General features: G+C 28.0%; 3 protein-coding genes across 5 annotated transcripts; 2 read left to right on the forward strand and 1 right to left on the reverse strand.

Annotated features, from left to right (window-relative positions):
• The first annotated feature begins 49 nt into the window (after positions 1 to 49).
• Positions 50 to 827, forward strand: LOC139099099 (uncharacterized). The gene is made up of 2 exons (XM_070651499.1): positions 50 to 164; positions 225 to 827. The coding sequence occupies exons 1-2, from the start codon at positions 156 to 158 to the stop codon at positions 672 to 674; spliced, it is 459 nt and encodes a 152-aa protein (XP_070507600.1). The 5' UTR covers positions 50 to 155; the 3' UTR covers positions 675 to 827.
• On the reverse strand, positions 809 to 3,749 carry LOC139099073 (girdin-like). The gene is made up of 3 exons (XM_070651470.1): positions 2,955 to 3,749; positions 2,723 to 2,878; positions 809 to 2,248 (listed from the first exon to the last, which is right to left on the reverse strand). The coding sequence occupies exons 1-3, from the start codon at positions 3,747 to 3,749 to the stop codon at positions 809 to 811; spliced, it is 2,391 nt and encodes a 796-aa protein (XP_070507571.1).
• A 152-nt stretch (positions 3,750 to 3,901) lies between these two features.
• Positions 3,902 to 17,076, forward strand: sqd (RNA-binding protein squid). Of its 3 annotated transcripts, XM_070651496.1 has the most exons (8): positions 3,902 to 4,153; positions 7,380 to 7,420; positions 7,515 to 7,789; positions 7,971 to 8,205; positions 8,305 to 8,493; positions 14,364 to 14,426; positions 14,971 to 15,237; positions 16,307 to 17,076. In XM_070651496.1, exons 1-7 carry the CDS (start codon positions 4,035 to 4,037, stop codon positions 15,036 to 15,038), a joined length of 990 nt encoding a protein of 329 aa, XP_070507597.1. In that variant the 5' UTR covers positions 3,902 to 4,034; the 3' UTR covers positions 15,039 to 15,237; positions 16,307 to 17,076. The 3 variants fall into 3 exon arrangements, with proteins under 3 accessions (XP_070507597.1, XP_070507598.1, XP_070507599.1); XM_070651497.1 differs by lacking the exon at positions 14,364 to 14,426 and having other exon boundaries at positions 3,903 to 4,153; positions 16,307 to 17,073; XM_070651498.1 differs by lacking the exons at positions 14,364 to 14,426; positions 14,971 to 15,237; positions 16,307 to 17,076 and adding an exon at positions 9,026 to 9,281 and having other exon boundaries at positions 3,903 to 4,153.
• The last annotated feature ends 993 nt before the right edge of the window (positions 17,077 to 18,069 follow it).

The raw sequence follows: 18,069 nt of genomic DNA on the forward strand, positions 1-18,069 counted from the left end.
ATTTTATGAGGGGATAAAACTATGATAATCTCAATTTTCAGAGTTGTTCATCAAGTAATTTAGCTTTAAAATTTCATACAACACAAAGAACAGGACCTAAAATCATCAGTTATCAACACTGTGTCGAGCCCAGAAGTTGGAAAATTTAGTTAAAAATGTCTAGTGTAAGAGATTTGTTTGCTATTTTAATGTTTATGTGGTTAAAAGTAGTTGAATTCTTCCAGAAAATACCTGTATCAGTTCCATATCGACGTGATCCGAAGAAGTTCCTGACACCGACCAAAGATAAATCAGAAAACTTGCAAAAAACGCCAAGCAATGAAAATTGTTCCAATAAAAAAATCACAAATTCAGGCAATAAATTTAAACATGTTTCGTCTAAAGTATGTACACATTGGTCACCAGAAGAGAAGCAAAGGAATGGATTAAAGACATTCTTTCAACGTAAAGAGCAGCCTGCAAATTATGGAGTATCATTATCACCAGAAATAATTCGGCAAGTGTCACGTGTTAAAGCTAATCGTCGATCACTTCCAGCACAAATTACATTAGATCCAATTGGATCAGCTATAGAGAGTCTTAAACGGGGACCAATTTATTCATATTCATCATGCAGCAGTAGCAGCAATTCAAGTTTTGTATCACTTCCGGAATCACCCCCAGACCAAAAATAATTGTTGTGATCAAAACAGCTAAGTTCCTTAAAGTTTTTACCAATGAATAATATTATTAATACCTAAATGGATATAGTTAAGGCATAATTTTTTATGGATATCATTTTTTGTTACATTCAATTTGAATAAAATTTTCATTTTGTAATTTCTGAAGATTTTGAACGTCTTTTTTGTACGTTTCTGGATCTCAGACGTCGACTCTTTGGATATGAGATTGTAGAGCTTAAGTCCATATCCTTTTTGTCACGTACCGGTAAACTGTCAATAAGAAGTTGCTTTGATGGTCCAATTTTGTATTTTTGACATAATTCCTCAATCATTTTGGAATAATTGGCACCAATGTCTGGATGTGAATCTTTTCTGCAGATTTTCATCATAGCAACACGTACACGATCATTTAATTCTGTCAATTCCTCATAATCTAATGAGTTCATACCAAATGTCCATAATTTTTCAATAAGAATGTCTTCCGATTGGAATGTCACTTGATTCTTATTGGACTTTTCTTCAAGATATTTATCCCTTAAACATTTAAGGCTTTCATTTTCAGCCTCAAGAATTCTTATTTTTTTCTCATAACTCTGGATCATAAATGTTCGTTCCTTATTATATCGTTTAAGGTCAATTACTGAATTTTTGATCATGTTTCGTTGTGCTGCTGACGAAGCTTTCTCATGGTCCTTTTTACAGCTTATATCCTTCAATTTTTTAACAGCTGCAGTCAGTTCCTCAATAGTTTTAGCCAATTTTGTGTTTTTTTCCTGACTTTTGGCACATTCAGCCTTAACAGACTCAATTTCCTTTAATTTCTGTTCATTACTCATTTCAAGGCTTGCTATGGATTCTCTTAATTCCTTGCATTGCTTCTTATACATTTCCATTCCATTTAGTTCCTCCATAGAATCAGAAAGTCTCTTTTCAAGTTCATATTTCTCTTCCAGTTGTGCCTTAAGTTCATTTTCAATTGTCTGGATCTCACTCATCTTTTGGCATATTGAGGAACGATAGCTGGTGTTAAGCTCTTCCAATTCCTGACTGTGTTTGGATTTCAGCTCATTTATTTCACCTTCTAATCCAAAATTTGATGATCTTTGACCTTCAATTTCCTCTAATAATTGAGATGCACAGCACAGCTGTTCCTTTAATCTTTTAATTTCCATGTCCAGTTCCCGATTCTGTTGCCTCAACAGCCTGACTTCTTCACATGAAAGTTCCTCTTTAAGCCTTTCAGTTTCCGACATTGACAATTCTGGATTTTTCATGCAGTCACTGGATGAGTATGACTCATTAAGGATCAAATTCTCGCATGTAGACTCATTAGAAGATGTACAAAGTGATTTAGGGACATTAAGACAGTGACAATTCTTCATATTACATTTACATGTGCTATTTCCACATGATGATTCCTTGGTCATTTTCTCAACTATCGACTGTACTTTTCCAGGTACAAATTCATTACATTTTATTGCTTTCTTTTTGGATGATGGGCGGGAATTTTTACTAAGCCGGCTGTTAAGTGTGTTGATGTATACGTCACGTTCTTTCAGGTCCATATCGAGTTGTTCTATTTTTCCCTGTAAAGGATGTATGAGATTTAGATGATAATTTAAGAATTATGAAGGTCCAAAGGTGATTTTGGATGTTTTGATGTTGATGCTGTGGATACTGAGGACGGAAGGGATGTAGGAATAAACCTTGGGAGTCGATTGCTCCGGTTATGGTATGGTATGGGATAGGTACTGATACTGATGCGGCACAGGTTTACCGTACTCTAACATACGAGTATATGCTCAATAAGCATCTTATGTTACCCAGTGACCATGCTAATTGGTACCGTAAGGTGCTCAACTCGTAAATTATGTGTACCGTCGCACAACTATATGATATCAGTTATATCCCGTAAATAAGATACTTAACCATACCAGATGTACCATTGTACCTGTACCTGTACCTTACCAGTGGTGTGCCTGTTCCGTAACACAATCGGAGTAATCAACCCAAGTACCATCCATTGGCTACACCTTAAAACAGTATATCCAATAACTTACAATAAGACATTCATTTTGCTGCTCGGATTCCATCAGCTGACATTCCATAGTCTTCAGTCTATTCTGTGATTCCCGCAATTTAACCTCATTCATCTCAGCCATTATGATGACTTCCTTTAAATTGAGTAGCTTGCATTCACATTCCTCGTACTTGGTCTGTAATTATCATAGTAACTCATTCAATTTCGGGGATCCTCGATTTTAATATTGGATAGACCCCTCAATACAATACCTTATAAAGAATCAGCTCAGCTTCCATGCACCTTATCATCTCAGCACGTTGCTTCCAAAAATTCCTTTCAGCCTCAAATTCAATGCACTTTTGTTCCTTCAACTCAAGCATTGACCTACTTTCTCTTAATTCTGCGACATATTGTTGGCACTGACTGCATTGTGTGTCGGAATTTACTCGAGTCGGTTCTATTTTTAATCGGTCACCGGAACCGCCATGTCCACATTTTTGAAGATCATTTTTAAGTTGGGCAATTTCTTTTTCCATCTGATCTGCCTCGTCAGCTCTGATTTTCATTTTCTTCAGCAGTTCCTCAACATTTGAGAGTTTTGATAGTTCCAGTTTAAGTTCGTCGCGTTCCTTGATGATTTCTTCGTACTTTTCGGTTCTAGCTTTGACTGTCTCTTTGTCATTCAGTTTAGCTGTCTGTTGACTATTGTCAGCAGTCTCGTCATCAGCCTGAATCTCAAATACTTTGCTGGATTTGGTGCCTTGTTCCATATCCTTAAGTTTCTTAGACAATGCTTTGTACATGTTGTGGATCTTATCAAGTTCCTCATCCTTCTGCTTAATTTCATCAATCAAACTATTGATATCAGATGAGCTACTTCCATCACTCATGAACTGATTGAGTTCATTACATGTCAATTTATCACGTAAGCCAATGGACCGCTGTAAGACATCATTTGACCATATTCGATTATCAGAAGATTCGTATCGCTTAATTGCAGGCAATGCCTTCTTACATTGCGATTTAAATCCTTTTCTATAAGGATAAATTGTTGAAAAAGCCATAATAAAAATGTTAAAACTGAAATTTTGATGAATTAAAGAAACTTAAAAAGCCAACTGAGATTTAACGGTTAAAAAAATATTCAAATGAAAAAGTTCGGTATAGAGAAGTTGAGAAAGTTTTCGAGGGGCAATCCTGATGATTTAAAGAGGTTATCTTTAAACTGAATTCCAACTTTTGCTTCAGAAACCGAAAGCATAATTATCACAAATTATTTTTCAAATACCATTGTTAGTTGTATTCTTTAAGTTCTAGTGATTAATTAGAAAGAAAGATAAGTAAGTGAAATGGCAGATTTACATGAAAACGGTGATCAAATGCAACAAGATGATGGTTATAATGGACAAGATATGGATCATCAAAACGGCGGTGGAGATTCATCAGAAATTGGACGCGACGATGACAGGTGAGTTAATTAGATCTCAAATAGCATTAAATGATCTTTTTATATCCCTTAAAATGCTTATTCATATGAAATTTTTAATTTTTTCATCATTTACAATCATGGCATCGCATTTTTTTCAAAAGCATTTTTTCCCATGAAATCCGATGCCATTTGCTTTAAAAGTTAATTAAATAAGAAGATTTATGTCTATATGTTAGTTTACGATAACTTTTATTCAATCCAAGCGGGATTTATTGTCTAAATTTTGAACTTAAAGATTTTCATTGACTACGCATATTTAAGAAAGAAGCACATGCTTGTTAAAATGGCGGAATTGAGGAAACATCCAGAAATGATGTAAAAAATACACATTTTCTTTAACCATTTCTCATGCTTCATTTAAAGCATTTTGTATTACTTTTCAATTTAATTGTATTAAATATCAGTCAAATTAAATGAAATTTCATTAAATTGACAACATCCAGTGGATGTTTTATAAATAAGACGCCGCTATGTGACATCATTAGCAGTTCCTCTTTTCCATACATTTTTTTCTCTTTTCGTTCATTCGAAATGCGTACAAAGCAAAGCCAAAAAGAAGAAGCCGGTAAATAATAATGCTGCCGCTTACTTTTTGCTTGTCTGATGTGTGTTGTATACACACATAAAAATGTTTTTTATAGATTCGTGCCGCGCTTTATATTATATATATATATATACGGGACATGAAGCAAATCTTCAAATTTTTGTTCTCAGACAGAAACTTAACTTGATCCTCATAATTTAGTTAATTTCTATTTTATTTATTAATTAGTGTATAAGTAAAAGATTTAATAGGTGAAAAAAAAGTAAGAAATTATATTAAATGACGTCATACAGCCAGTGACCAAAATTAATTAATTTATTTTGTGGGTGCCGTTGATTCTTCTCAAGCCAAGTCGTGTGTTTTTTAGTTCCATTTTAAAGTCAGTGAATTTTTTCGTCCGAATTACAAAGAGAAATGTGTGAATGAGTTTACTAATTCCTTTATATTGATTTATATATTTTTAACTTTTATACAGTAATGTAAATTTACATGCTGAGAACAAAATTTTGACGATAAATGCTTTTGTCTACCTGAACATGCCTTACCTTAAATATGACGCGTCGATGAAATTCTTTAAAATCTATCCTTTTTTTCTTGCTATACCTTTTTTATTATCTTTAAGGACCAGAAAAAAAACTACTTTTTTTTTGTCTACCTAGTTAAATTATTTCAGATCTTTATTGGCTTATAAAAATATATATATTTGGGAGATATTTTTAGTCTTTTTGCTATTTTTGTTTTTAAGTACCTGATAACGTACATAAACTATATATTTTTGAATGATAAAGTGTTTGTGTTCGCCGGAATATGTAAATTGATCATCGAATTGTCTAGATTGTTGGAATTGCTGATTCATACATAATATATATATAAAAAATTCGTTATTGCTGAATATATAATTAAATAACTGTAAGATTCGGAGTAAAATTGATTTTTTGTTAAAGTCAGTATAAAAAAAAAGTAAAGAAGACTAAATAACTTTAAAAAAAACATATAGCGTTATGTCCAAAAATTAGTCCCAGCTGTAATGAGTGAACTATAATCTTGTTCCTCTTATGCACAGGTTTATTTAGTGAGAGAGAGAGAGAATTGTGAATGTGAATGAGGATGTCTCGGAGGTAACGGATTTGAGATATACGAGGATTGTGACACTACTGCCACAAAATAAACACACGTGACAAATGACGGATGATCGGGTTGGACAATATCAATGATGTTGGAGGCTACAAGCAAGCTGTGACGAGAACATCCATGAGAAGTGAGATGGTATTTATCCGTCATAAAAAAAACACATAATCAAAAAAAATTAAAAAAAAAAAAAACTTTTTCCAAAATAATTCATTGATAATGAACAAATATGACAGATTTGTGATAATTTTAAGATCCAGCGAAGTTAAAAAAATTTGTTCTCTCTTTTTTGATCGTTTTTCATCTAAATTTATGACAATTTTAAACACAAGACTATTTAATTTTGATTAAGTCGGCCGATTTGAATTGAATTTCTGTTGTAATTAGTGCATTTTCCCGTAAGCAAAACGAACGTTAATGTCTGTAGATTGTCTGTTTGGTCTGTAGGTTTGTCCAATTTTCCAAAAATTCCGTTACTTTTCAAAAATGACGTACGTAATATTCAAAAATAACGTACGTAAATTTCAAAAAACCGTTTGTCGTACGTAAACTTTACGTAACATTCATAAATAACGTACGTATTTTTCCAAAAAAACGGTTACTTTTAAAATGACGTAAGTAATTTTTCTCTAACATTCAAAAAACCGTTACTTTCAAATAAGACGTACATACATTTTACGTAACATTCAAAAAACCGTTACTTTCAAATAAGACGTACATACATTTTACGTAACATTCAAAAAAACCGTTGAAATTTTTCAAATATTTTTTGACCGTTAAATTTTTAAATTTTCTTTGACCGTTATTTTTCCAACTTAACTTTATTTTCTATTGATTGTTATTAATTTTTGGCGGGTTCTTGTTCCATGCTGGGGAAAATGTGCTGTTGTTGTTTGGTCACGAGTGATCAAGTTTTGCTATAGATTTCTATTCAAACACACAAAAAATAAATATTTTTTTTTTTTTTGGTGATGATTCTTTTACTTTTGATGATCCAGCCCCAAATTTTTTTCGGATACGTTTCACTTTGCATTTGTCGAGTCACATCGTTTTTCTTAATTAATAAAATAACTTTTTTTTGTACTGTAATATTGTTATAATTGTAATAAAATTTTAAATACATTTGTTTTTACAGATTTTACTTACTTTATACTTGACATATAAACTTAAGAATAAAAAAATATAAAATTTGTAGCTTTGTTGCTGGGGTTGTTGAATACTTTATATACTTGGATATTAAGTCGTAATAATATTATTAATGCACACAAAGATACTTTTTTTAAAAAAATTTGCGTTTAAAATTTCGTTAAGTCTAATGATTTTAAATCCTTTTTAAAAAATTTCCTAATTATTAAAAAAAAATTTACTTTTATTCACAATTTTTATAACATAAAATTGACATATTTATAAACTTTATATAGACATAACTTAAGCACATTATTAACCTTTTGTTTTTCTCTTTCTTCTTCTTTTCTTTTTCGGAAAAATTCAATTTTGAATTTGAATTCATTTAAATATAAAAAAAAATTACAGAAAGCTGTTTGTCGGTGGATTGAGCTGGGAAACGACAGAAAGTGAGTATTTTCAAATTTGCCTACGTTACGTAAAATTACGTACGTATTTATACGTAGCAATTTACTAATAAAAACCATTTTTCCAATTTTTCAGAGGAATTACGTGATCATTTCGGTCAATATGGTGAAATTGACAGCATTAACGTTAAAACCGATCCAACAACTGGCCGTTCACGTGGATTTGCATTTATTGTTTATAAAGCTGCTGAATCAATTGACAAAGTTGTTGCTGCTGGTGATCATATAATTAACAACAAGAAAGTTGATCCAAAGAAAGCAAAAGCAAGGACTGGAAAAATTTTTGTTGGTGGATTAATTCCTGAAATCAGTGACGATGAGATTAGAGCCTATTTTGCACAATTCGGAAATGTGAGTGACTTGTTCTTTGTTATTTTATGTTATGTTGGGGTCTTTTGCAAGTGTCGTCAATATTTGGGATGGGATATAAGATAGGAATGGGGTTAAGCTAGTCGATGTCATTTGCGAATGACCCCTTATGCCATTAAAGTAGTTACTAATTGTTTGTCTTAATTGTTTTGTCGATATTCAGATTGTGGAAATGGAAATGCCATTTGATAAGCAAAAGAATCAACGTAAAGCCTTCTGCTTTATTACTTTCGATTCGGAAACAGTTGTAAATGAACTGTTAAAGACTCCCAAGCAAACGATTAGTGGTAAGGAAGTTGATGTGAAGAAAGCCACACCAAAACCAGATAATGCTCCAATGATGAACATGCGTGGAGGCGGTGGAGGCAGAAATATGCGTGGAGGACGTGGTGGCCGACGTAAGTTAAAAATTTGATATTTATTTTTGTTGATATATATATATTCCCCATATTATTCTCGTATAATTAATGGCAAAAAATTTCTTGGAACTAATGTAGAATTCCAAGGTGGAAATTGGGGCGGCAATTACAGTAGTGGTGGACCATATCAGAGTGGTGGTGGTAGTTGGAATCAAGGAAATTGGGGAAGCAATTACGATAACTATCAGGGTGGATATGGTGGTCCAATGGACGGCTACTACGGAAACTATGATTCAGGCTATGGAAACTACGGAAGTGGCAATTACGGTAAATATAATAGTAGTCAACAACATCAAAATTATAGAAATCAGAATTAAGATGATATAGAATGGACCTTTTTTACTGTAACCATTAAGATTATGTATATCTCATGCTCTTAATTGTTTTCATACATAATATATTGTCCATTCCACGCATCTTTTACCACAAATGAATACACATTATGCATATAAATACTATAATAATTATAAAAAAAAAAATAATAATCATAAAATTTGTCAGAAAGAAAATTTTTCTTCTTATTTCTTATTTTATAAAATATGAAAAAAACAAAATTTGAGCTTTTTTTTTTTGTTTCATAAATTTTTTTTAATACTTTTTACTACTTTTTATATACTTTTTTTCCCGTTTCGATAAGGATCGTTTTGTTATCAAATCAAACAAATACATAAAATAGTAGAATCTGAACGATATTAAACTCAATTTAAAAGTTAAATTTCTTTTCGTGGTCATTTGTGCTGTTTTTTTTAAAAAAAATAAGAATCGTATAATTTACATTTTGTTTCTTTACGCTCCATAGATCGCGCAACTTTCCTGCCTGAATCATAAACATCCCTGATTCGTGCACAAAATTGACGAAAAATTTCCGTCAATCTTTATACGATTTGCAATTGCTTTTTTGTTAGTTTCATGTCGTTCAAGAAACTTCTATACATTCACTTTTTATATAATTTTCTTTTTTTAATTTTTAATTAATTAGTTTACATTTTTCCTCTTTTTAATTATCAAAATTTCACTTCATATAAGTTTTTTGAAAAGAAAAAAAAAGAAAAGAATTAACTTTTTTTATACAAAGTTTCTCGACTGTTGCTGTTTTTTTTAAATAATAACAATTTTCTTAAAAAAATAATAATTCAAAGTTTTTGCTGAAAAATATTAAAAAATTAATAACAAAATGAATACCTTGCGAAAAATAAGAACCACGAGAAAATACCTCGTAAAATATTATTTTTTAAACTTTTTTTAATTTCACATTTAACGTAAAGAAAAAAAAAGCAATAATTTTTTGTGCTGATGAGTTACCAAAAAAAGATTTTAAAGGATTTTCAAGATTCAAATCTCTCCATTTTCATTATAAAATGTTGAATGCCAGATGCTCGCGATGTGGGTTACTTAAGGGACGATATTTGAACTTTTTTCAATTTTTTTTGAATTTTGAATTTATAAAAGCCGTTAAAAATTTGAAATTTGCCAGAACTAAAGAATTTGAATTTTTGAAAACCGTTAAAAATTTGAAATTTACCAGAACTTAAAAAATTTGAATTTTCAAAAGCCGTTAAAAATTTAAAAATTCTGAAAATCCGTTAAATTTTCAAGATGTTCCATTAGAATCGCATCTGATGCATCCTGATTAAATGTTGTGATTTAATCAACAAATATTCTTTAAAAGTGCCTTCCCACAAAAAAAAATAATAATAATTATATGTATAGCACATACACAACAAACAAAAAAAATGAATATATTCATCCCAACGATACAAAGAAGAAGCTTTTGACTATTTCATAAATCCCAGATGAAGGAGATAGAGGACAGTAGAGCTTAGCAAATTTAACTAATTAATTCGCTTAGTTAGTTTATTTTTTAATTCCTTTATTGGATGATGTCAGTGGATTGATATTTAAATATTGAGCATTGATATCTTCCAATGCTAGGTTTATATATTTTTTATATAATCGAAAATAATAATTTTTCATCCTATGGATGATTTTTATTCTTTTTGCGGGTTTTAGAACTGAAGATAAAAAAAAAAAATAAATAAAAAAAGTATTTTCCAAAATAATATCTTAGAAATAGCGTAAATGGGGGTGCAAAAAATTAAATTTTTTTTTTCTTTTAAAAATGACCTTTTTTTTTGAAAATATAGAAACGCGGCAGAGAAAGTTTTAAGGAAAATGATAAGCTTGGAAACATTCAGTTAAATTTCTTTTCATTAAATCATAAATTTTTTGAGGTATTTCTTAATTTTTTGGCACAAATTGAATTATGTCGAGTCTTACTTTTTTTTATATATATATTCCAAGTCAGAGTTGCTCCCCTGCTTGCTTTTTGATAACTATTATTTTAGGTTAGGTTTTAGTTGCTTATCCTTTAATTATTGCTTTTACAAATTTAGAATTTGCTTTTTGTATTAGGCTAGAGTTGGATACTCCTGTAACTGCATGTGGTTATGGGTGACCAACTCTGGAGCAACTCTGATCCTCAATAATGATGAAAAATCAAATAAAAAACTAAAATTTCTTGCATAAAATGCAATTTTTTTTTAAGTTAAATTTTTATTAGTGGAGTGGGTATGGAAGAAGCATAAAAAGGATTCTAATTAATTCTATTATATTATTATTATTACAATCATAAGAAAAAACAACAACAAAACATAAATGAAGTGCAAATATGCAACTTTCAGAATTTTTTTATCATTTTTTTTTTTTACATTTGACTTTATAATTTTTATTATTATTTTAGTCATGTAAGATCCAGAACATTTTTTCTAACATAAAATCCGGATAAAAAAAAAGAAAGAAAAAGAATAATTTTTGATGATTAAGTAGGCTTGTTGAGTAGGAGATTGAAGTTGAATTTTTATTTTAATAAAGGGTTTTTAATGGTTTATGTGAATTATGTCGATTAAAAGCTGATTTCTGAGATGAATTTTGCGATAATTCGGTTATTACGTAGTGGATTACGTTACGTATTGTTACATAGCATCATTAACTTACGTAAAATGTTGCGTTTTCGTATATTTAACGTTATTTTTGACGTACGCTTACGTTTGTATTTTTTAACGTACGTAAAAAAGCTTACGTTTACGTATTTTTAACGTACGTAAAAGCTTACGTTTACGTATATTTAACGTACGTAAAAGCTTACGTTTACGACGTACGTAAAACCTTACGTTTACGTATTTTTCTAACGTACGTAAAAGCCTTACGTTTACGTATTTTTCTAACGTACGTAAAAATCTTATGTTTACGTATTTTATTATCGTACGTAAAAAATCTTACGTTTACGTATTCATTTAACGTACGTATGAACCTTACGTTTACGTATTTTTAACTTGCAAAATAATGAAAATTAATGGAAAATTCCTCTGTTATTTGTCCAATATATTGAGTATCTCTGACATTTTTTCACTGATCCATGTTGATCAAATTAATCAAAAAAATAATCATTTAATAACTAAATGATTAAAAATTGTTAAAAAGCTTAAATTTCATAAAAACCAACGCAATATGCATTTATTGAAAAAGGAACCAACTTCATTCTCGTACATTTATTACATATTTAAAACGAATGAGAAGTATTTTTAAGTTTATTTGCTATAAAGTGGCATTTAGTTTGTGGACATTAGAGCTTATTGTCAATGGATTAGCATGATTAGTAGCAAAAAAAATTTGAAAAGCTTCTCAGCCGTTTTTTAAACATTTTTTAAAAAAACACAAAACAGCAGCAAAAAAGAAAAATTTTTGCAGACAGTAAAGAACAGCATAAAGAAAGTTGATTGCATGTTTCCAATGTTATTTTGAATTTATCTTCTTATTTTTGTTTTTAATTCTATATAAATATATATATATACATATTTTTTTTGTCTAATTTTCCATCTCTCCCTTGAAAAAAAAAATATACAAATTATTTAATTAGTTAATATGTGGCCGCCTCATGAGTTATAAAAACAGAACCAAAACTTATTGTCATTAATCATAATTTTTTTTTTTTATTGAAATTTTTCTTTATTTTTGCCCCGTCTTTTTTTGGTTTTTGGAGATATTAAAAAAAAAAAGGAAGAAAATTGAAAGAATTTCACTGAACTTTTTTGATGACAAACTTAAACTTGGGAAACGATTTGAAATTTTGATGAACTTTTTTACTTTTTTTTTTCTCTTTTTTTTTTTTTTTTTGTTTATTACTATTTGTATGGAAATTAATTAATAAGTATTTTTGATGATTGACACACAAACACAAAATAGAAATTAATCAAATATTAATGTCCAAAAAATTGAAAAAATTTTCAAAATAGTTTAAAAAAAAGAATTTTTGCCCCATTAAAATATAAAAATAATTGAATGATCTTGATCGCTACTTGTCTCTTATGAGGTGTGACACATTTTTACGATGAGAATATAAAGAAAAAAAAAGGTGAGATGATACATGAGAAATACATTGAGAAACATGATAAAAAAATTCATATTTTACACATAAATATATGCAAAAAAATCATCATTTAAGGTTTTATTCTTCTTTTTTTTTAAATTAATTAACAAAATTATTTTTTCTTGATTTTTACATTTTTAAAAAAACAAAAAAATTATTTGTTTCTAACACAAAATTCATTATTTTTTAATTTTTTTTTTTGAAAAATTTTATAAAAAAACATCAAATTTATTTGTGTATAATTTGCCAAAATTACAAAAAAAAAAAAAAATAGTGGAACCGGAAGATGAAGAAAAATTATACAAAAAAAAAAAGAAAAAAATGTCATTCTTGGAAGACAAAATAAAAACTTCTCTAAAATCGAAAATGTGTTTCTCATGATCGTCGCAAAATAAAAACAATATTTTTGTTGCAATTTCTTATTTTTCAGGCTCAAATTAAAAATGTGTCACATCATTATCAGCGTTCAAGGTCATTGCAATTTTCACTTTTTTCCTCAATTTTTTTACTTAAAGTTCTTAATACACAGTCAGTCAACAGAGAGATAAGATAAGGAAGCACTTTTGAGCTTTCAAATTTCTAAGTAATTGTTGAATTCTCTGTGACTGTTCTAGATAGTCTTAACTAGTTAAAATTGCAATCTATCGCTTACCTCAGTATGGATTAAGGTTTGATTTAAATTTACTTAAAAATTATTAGAATTTCAGGGATGTGAAAAAGTCATCAGTCATCAAAATTTCAAGAAAGTTGTTTCAAATTCCTTTAAAAATTTGTCATTTTCAAACTTTGAAAACCGTTACAAATTTACATTTTCAAAAACCATTGGTTCAATATCTGAACTTGTCAATTACTTCCAAAAACCGTTAAAACCTAATTTTGAGCTTGTCAATTTTTGAAACCCTTTACAACTTGATGCTTCCAAAAACCATTAATTGAAATTTTTAAACATGCCAATTTTAATCCTTTGAAAACCACTACGAATTTGTTCTTCCGAAAACCTTTAAAAATAGTTCAAATTAAATTTTTTTTGAACTTGATGAATACCAATTTTGAATTTTATAAATCCGTTAAATTTTTGTAACTTAAAAATTTGAATTTAAAATTTAAATTCATAAGCTTAATTTGAAATTTTGAATTTACAAAAACTTAAAAATTTAATTTTTAAATAACCGCCACCTAAATTTTGAATTTTAAAACCTTTTAAATATTTTGAAATTTTAAAATTTAAATTTAAAAATCACTAAAAATTGATTTTTAAAAGTAACTGCCACACATTTTGAAATTTAAACCCATTGCAAATTTTAGAATACGGTAAAAATTTAAACTCACAGAAACCGTTAAATATTTGAATTTTCCGCCACATAAATTTTAAATTTTAAAATCCTTCACACATTTTGAAATTTAGAAATCTGTTAAAATTTGAATTCTCAGAAACCTTTGAATATTTGAATTCACAAAAACCGTTAAAAACTTAAATTCACAAATTTCACACATTTTGAATCTTGAAAAACCGTTAAATATTTTTGAAACTCAAGAAACAGTTAAAAATCAACTCAAATTTTTATCATTTAAATTTCAACTAATTTCAATAGATTTTTGTTAAAATTCATACATTAATTGATGAATTAATTTTTAATCAAATATGCAGTTTGATTTACCGGTTAAATTTATTATCTATTTCCATTTAAATTTTTCAATTTCGTCGCTGCAGACAATTATGGCGGAAATTATGGTTTCAATGGTTACCGACAAGGAGGAAGAAGTGGTAGTAGAGGTATTTGTCAATCAAAATACACAATTTTCAAAACAATTCAAAACCCAGTCTTAGTGAAATTTAATTAATTTAATTTAATTTACATCCTGTCCTGTCAAATTTTTTAGACTTTTTAGTTCCAAAAAAAAAAATGCATAATTTATAATTTAATTCATAACTTTTTATTGCTTTATCATCAAAATTTTTAATTTGTGTATAAAAGTGTCAAAAAAAAAATTGCTTCTTTATGTTGTCAGCCAGTGTCGATGCGCTTAAAAAATTGAATCCACTTTACCTTGATATATTTAGAGACTCGTAGCGACTCTGGATGCAAAAATGAAGAAAATATTAAATTCGGAAATTATTTTTGACTTTTTGAGAATTTTAAGAAAAAAAAAGCATGTCCAAGAAATTGTTTGCATAGATGTTCATAGTTTAGGGAAATATTGTCAAAATTGCCACAGCTTAATTTTGACAATAATTCCCTAAAATCCACAGTTTAATTAAAATTACAACAAACAATTTCAATTAAATTAACTTAATTTTTTCATTTATTTTACTTTAGGCGGCGGCAACTACCAAGGTGGAAAGCAAAGAGGAGGCGGACGCCAACAAAGACATCAACCATACTAAATTCATTACAAAAACAAAAAAACCACACATAAATAATAGTTCATCTCATCATTACAATAAAAAGAAAATCCTTATTTGTATTTTTTTGAGTATAAGATACATACAACAAAAAAAAAACCATTTAATATCGTTCAGTGTCTTCGATGAAAAAGAATATTTTGATTGGATAATTCAATTTGATAGTAAATATTATAATAATGTAAGTATGTGCTGTTAATTCCTATTTTCATGCGTTGGATGGCTTAATTAACTTCAGAATCTACAATTTTCTCGGTTTATTATTCATGCTAAATGCCAACTAAATGCTTAATTTACTACGGCTTATTAGCAGTTAATTACATGTTTCATTTGTCACGTGATTTATAATGACTCAGCGTCAATCATCACAAATAATCACATGATTTAAAATTAATGGACATTCTTAAGCTGGTGAATATTTGAAGACAGTTAGAATTAGATTGAATCAAAATCAAGTTCTAAAATTCGTTAATTCGAGTTTTTGAATTCTTGAAATCCGTAAAATTTTGATTCTTTAATAATTGTTCAAATTTGAACTTTTGAAAACCGTTAAATTTGAATTTTTGAATGCCGTTAAATTTTGGTTCCTTGAAAATCGTTTAATTTTGAATTTTTGAAAGCTGTTAAATTTTGATTCCTTGAAAATTGTTCAATTTTGAATTTTTGAAAGCCGTTAAATTTTGATTCTTTGAAAATCGTTTAATTTTGAATTTTTGAAAGCCGTTAAAATTTGATTTCTTGAAAATTGTTCAATTTTGAACTTTCGAAAGCCGTTAAATTTTGATTTTTTTAAAATCGCTCAAATTTGAACTTTTGAAAGCCGTTAAATTTTGATTTCTTGAAAATTGCTCAATTTTAAACTTTTGAAAGCCGTTAAATTTTGATTTTTTTAAAATCGCTCAAATTTGAACTTTTGAAAGCCGTTAAACTTTGATTTGTCAAAAATTGTTCAGTTTTGAATTTTAAAAGCCGTTAAATTTTGATTTCTTGAAAATCGTTCAATTTTGAATTTTTGAAAGCCGTTAAATTTTGATTTGTCAAAAAATTTTCAATTTTGAATTTTAAAAGCCGTTAAATTTTGATTCTTTGAAAATCGTTCAAATTTGAATTTTTGAAAGCCGTCAAATTTTGATTCCTTGAAAAAATTCAAAATTGAATTTTTTGAAAGCCTTTTAAATTTTGAATTTTTAAAAACTGCAAAATCTTTTTGAAAACCTTACTAACTTTACAATTCTATTATCCATTTTCAGAATTTTCATTCACCAAAAAAAAGAAAAACAACAAACAAAAAATCAAATCAAATCACACACAGAGAGATAATAAAATATAAATAAATAAAAATACACACCGACGACCATCATGAAGGAAAAAAAATAAATAAAAAATAAAAAATTACTCAATGAAATGAGGAAATTTAATTAACATTGTTCGAGAACATGATTCATTCCACAAAACCAGAAACACCGTCGACACACAACCCAAAAACCATTATCTTTCCATTTTTTAAAAAAAGCATTAAATACATAAAAATTGATAAAAGAAATCTTTTTTAACTGATATGATCGTCGGAACTGATATCAGAATTTAATGATAAAAGGAAAAAAAAATTGTGAATTTAATTAAAATTTTCTCTTTTCCCGCGCTGAGTATTTTTCGATAGTGAAAAATAAGAAAACAATAACAAAAAATTATTTACCGTGTCACCTGACTGGATTTTTATTATTATTTACTATAATTTTCTCTTTTTTTTTTTTTGTTTTGAAATATTGTGAAATATTTTGTATTTATGATGATATTTAGACAGATTTATATTGTAAACAATCAATGAAATTAGGAAGAAAAAAATAATTGAAATATCTTTAACATTCAAAGACCTCGATATTTAAGATCTTTCTTCATAAAATAAGCATTAATGATAAATTTCCTTTTTTTTTTGACTTTTCTTCAATACAAAACTTTCCTTTTTATTTTGTCTTTTTTCATTAATTAATTTAACTATACACACAACAAAACAGACAGACAGAATACAGAAAATTGCAATTTTTCTGACTTATTTTTTTTTTTTTTGTTCTCATCCAGAAAATTAAAAAAAAAAAAAACTGAAATGAATTAAAAAAAAAAACACAAATAAATAAAAAAAAATATCTAGTAATTTAAAGAATAGAATTAATTCACGATGGTAACTTTATAATGAATAAAAAAAGTGAAAAAGTAACTATTTTTAATCATTTCTAAACAAAAAAAAATTTATTAATAAGATATAAAAAAATACAACTCTTAAGATTAAAGAATGTAATAAAAAAAAACAAATGGACATAATAACCGTATCTTGCATTTTCTTGGTTCAATTTTAAGACAAATTTCTATGTGTTTATCTCATTAATTAATTTACAACTCATAATTATCAAATGAATGATAAAAAAAAATAATATGGAAATAAAGAAGAAAATATTAATATTTAGTTTTGTGTACTTAGTAAATAAATGAAGTAATCGAATTTTTTTTTATTATTTTTTTCATCTGAAAAGTAAATCCATCATGTTAATTAATTAAAAACTAACGTGGAAAAAAAAAACATTAAAATAAAAAAACAAAAAAAAATTCTTTTTTTTCCAAAACAAAAAGGTATATCTTCTCTTGATATGACAAAGGCATATATTATTTTCAGAATATAGAAATTGATTTTTAGGTATCGAACCTGGACTTCAGATTGTAATAATATATCTATGAAGACTTTAATGGATATTTTAGTTTTTCTGTTTGACAATATGACAGATTTTAATTCAAATTAATGATTCGGATACATTGAGCATGCAGATATTTTGATAATTGTCACCTCAATATTATTGAATGATCTTGGGTATTTTGGTTCTATTTTTTAGCAATGCAATTTGGCAATACGTGAGGGTGTCAAACATCATCATGATGATGAAGAGCATAGTCACAATTTGTGTCGACGTGATTCAGGAATGAAGATTTGCATACTTAGGATAATAATTGACTATTTTGACAT

The sequence above is a fragment of the Chironomus tepperi genome, unplaced genomic scaffold, assembly GCF_022539635.2.
Source record: "Chironomus tepperi strain 1889 unplaced genomic scaffold, CSIRO-AGI_Ctep_v1 contig_461, whole genome shotgun sequence".
Lineage (NCBI taxonomy): Eukaryota > Metazoa > Arthropoda > Insecta > Diptera > Chironomidae > Chironomus > Chironomus tepperi.

Coding starts and splice junctions, on each gene's coding strand:
- LOC139099073 (XM_070651470.1), bottom strand. CDS start 3,749: ATGGCTTTTTCAACAATTTATCCTTATAGAAAAGGATTTAAATCGCAA. Junction 2,879..2,954: donor CTGAGCTGATTCTTTATAAG/GTATTGTATTGA, acceptor TGATAATTACAG/ACCAAGTACGAGGAATGTGA. Junction 2,249..2,722: donor AGCAAAATGAATGTCTTATT/GTAAGTTATTGG, acceptor CATCCTTTACAG/GGAAAAATAGAACAACTCGA.
- sqd (XM_070651496.1), top strand. CDS start 4,035: ATGGCAGATTTACATGAAAACGGTGATCAAATGCAACAAGATGATGGT. Junction 7,421..7,514: donor GAGCTGGGAAACGACAGAAA/GTGAGTATTTTC, acceptor CCAATTTTTCAG/AGGAATTACGTGATCATTTC. Junction 14,427..14,970: donor AGGAAGAAGTGGTAGTAGAG/GTATTTGTCAAT, acceptor ATTTTACTTTAG/GCGGCGGCAACTACCAAGGT.